The 2596-nt window shown below is 41.7% G+C and overlaps 1 protein-coding gene across 1 annotated transcript in view; it reads left to right on the forward strand.

Moving 5' to 3' along the window:
* Window positions 1-844: 844 nt before the first annotated feature.
* Window positions 845-2596, forward strand: part of LOC103800641 (beta-1-syntrophin-like) — a gene marked incomplete at its 5' end in the record, with an annotated part of 43707 nt that continues 41955 nt past the window's right edge. Inside the window, one exon of the mRNA XM_009073023.1 lies at window positions 845-1061. Coding sequence (XP_009071271.1) covers window positions 845-1061 — 217 coding nt within the window. The remainder of the gene's footprint in view (window positions 1062-2596) is intronic.

The raw sequence follows: 2596 nt of genomic DNA on the forward strand, positions 1-2596 counted from the left end.
TTGCCAAGCGCATGAAAAGCAAAAGTAAAAGTAATCTTGAACTATCAAAAGAATTAAAAAAGAGAAAAAAGATGTTGCAATATTTGCCTGCATAAAGAGGGGAGTTTGAAATATATGTGTAAAAAGGGTATTGACTTTTTAATACACTTAAGATCATTTGGGAATCCTACATTCACTTTTCCTATCCATAATGGAAAAAAGCCTTGAAGAGCTTGAGAAGAGATCAATTCTGACACCGCCACTCTCACAAAAGGCTCAAACTCAATTTTATTTCCCCAAGAGAAGGCTAAGAAGTGAATTGGTTTTTGTTTACTCCATATATATATGTACAAGTAGATGAGCTAAAACTGCTTCCCAGCAAGCAGAAATAGCTGTTGAGATCAGTGGCAGGACACTGACAAGCGTGAACCAGAAGCAAGATGTGAGCTGGCAGCACTGGAAGTATCGCTGGAACATTTTAAACAGGGGAATAATAGTTTCACTGTCACTTGGTTGAATATCTTTCTTAAAAACTTCCCTGTACCTCAGACAACTCATGGCTTCTGTACATAGGAATTGCTGCATGACTAGAGGCTGTTGTATAGAGGCAGCTCTCCTGGCCTTACATTCTTATTTTGCCTGTTCTGTTCTTTTCCCTCCTTTTACTCATTGCACCATGCTGAGATGGGCAGCAGTCAGATCTGCATCTTCTGTATTTGCACAGCTTCCAAGGCTGGGATGCTGGGCAAGCTGAAATAATGAACAGCACTGAGGGTTAACACCAGTTCAAAGACCTCACATGGGGATGCAACTACTGAATAGCCATTTAATTATAGCTTTCCTTTTTTTTTTGTCTTTTCCATAGTGAAGTACATGAGAGAAGCAACCCCCTATGTGAAGAAAGGCTCCCCTGTGTCAGAGATTGGGTGGGAGACACCTCCCCCCGAATCTCCCCGCCTGGGTTGTGCCTCTGCGGACCCGATGTCACAGCTTGCGCTCTCCATCCACAGAGACAAGAAGACAATCCCACTCAAGATGTGTTACGTGACGCGCAACATGACAGTGTCAGACCCCGAAAACAGGTGAACTGGGAATGTGCCTAGGGCTGGAATTTTGCCTTTGTGTTGAATTGTTGTTGACCTTTTCAGCATTGGGGTTGGTGAGCAGGAGCTGGGATCTGGCCACACACAGCAGCCCAGCAAGGGACAAGTGAGCACTGGTTTGGGAAGGGTGTGTAGTGGTGTCTGAGCCACGTGGTGCTGGGCTCAGCTTTTGAGCTGTGCTAAAGGAACTCTTCAATGTGGTAATCCAGCATTTTTGTTAGAATCTCAGGGGTTTGTTTTCATCCTGATTAAGTGTCTGCTTTTGAAGGAAAAGACACTGTACACACAAATTGGTTACATCCTCCAGACTGGCTGAATCTGATTCCTCTAAATTGCATTTGCTTTCCTTTTTTTGAAATGAATATTATTTTAAGAATGATCTGTTTTTTCCGCTCAGTTCTGGACAGTAAAGTCAAGAAGAGAAGTTCCACTTACAAGGCATTAATGGGGAATTTCTGTGACTTCTTGGTTTATATCTCATGTTAAAAATAAGATGAGCTTTTACCAGCCCTTATTTATAACATATGTGGAACAGCTGCACCACACCAGCACACTCCCTGATCCCTGCTCTAACAGCTGCTAATAAAAAGGGACCAGTCAAGTCAGTGATACAGACTGATTCTCCATCCAAATAATGGCCTTTTTGTTTTTCTGCAGTGTGCTGCTTTCCCCAGAAGCTTGGTGTAATGCCTTTGATTCTCAGCACTTATGTGTAGGCATAAATAAAAGTTACATTTTCATTTGCAGAGAAGGATAAGGAGAAGAGGGAAGAGCAGAAACAGGTTTGGGGAGGATGGCTTGCTCTGTAGTCTCTTGCACTGCAATTCAGGAACTTTTTTAGTATCTGTGAAATTTTCCTTCTTTCTTTTTTATATTTGTCTGACCTTTTAAGTTTCTCCCTCCATGCTTTATTGTTCAGTATTGTTTTGCTTTGCTTCTGCTGTTCATCTAACCAAATGTTTACCACCATCATCAGTGACCACTGACTGCTACAGAAGTGCTGTTGTAAAGCAGAAATAACCCTAGCAGTCTTTCTCAGTCTAAATCAAGAAGGTTATTGATACTGGCCACTTTTTTCCTCACATAGATCTGCGTAGTTTAAGATGTCGAGGTTTGACAGCTCTATCACTTGTCTGAGAGTTTGTTGTTCTCTCTGCCATGGAGTATATTCTAAAAATACCCATATGGGTCGCACTGTTTGAATCAGTACCATGTAATGATGCTTTACGCATTTTGGCTTCATTTTTTCATCATTTTTCCCCTTTGTTTTTTGGCCGTATTGTAGTTCGCAGCTTCTGTTACTCTCCTGGTCTTCAGTTTGGTTTGAGGGCCAGGAGGACTGATTCAGAGCAACACACACTCATTGCTCATGATACTTCTGCAATGGAGCTAACTTTTTCAAAGCGTGCTACAAATGTGTGTTCTTAGGTGTTACTAGGAAGTAATGTGTGGGAGAGTCATATTGCTTGTTATCATGGTTTTCATTTTATGTTGCTGTCATTTCCTGTGGAAAG

The sequence above is a fragment of the Acanthisitta chloris genome, unplaced genomic scaffold (assembly GCF_000695815.1).
Source record: "Acanthisitta chloris isolate BGI_N310 unplaced genomic scaffold, ASM69581v1 scaffold8054, whole genome shotgun sequence".
NCBI lineage: Eukaryota > Metazoa > Chordata > Aves > Passeriformes > Acanthisittidae > Acanthisitta > Acanthisitta chloris.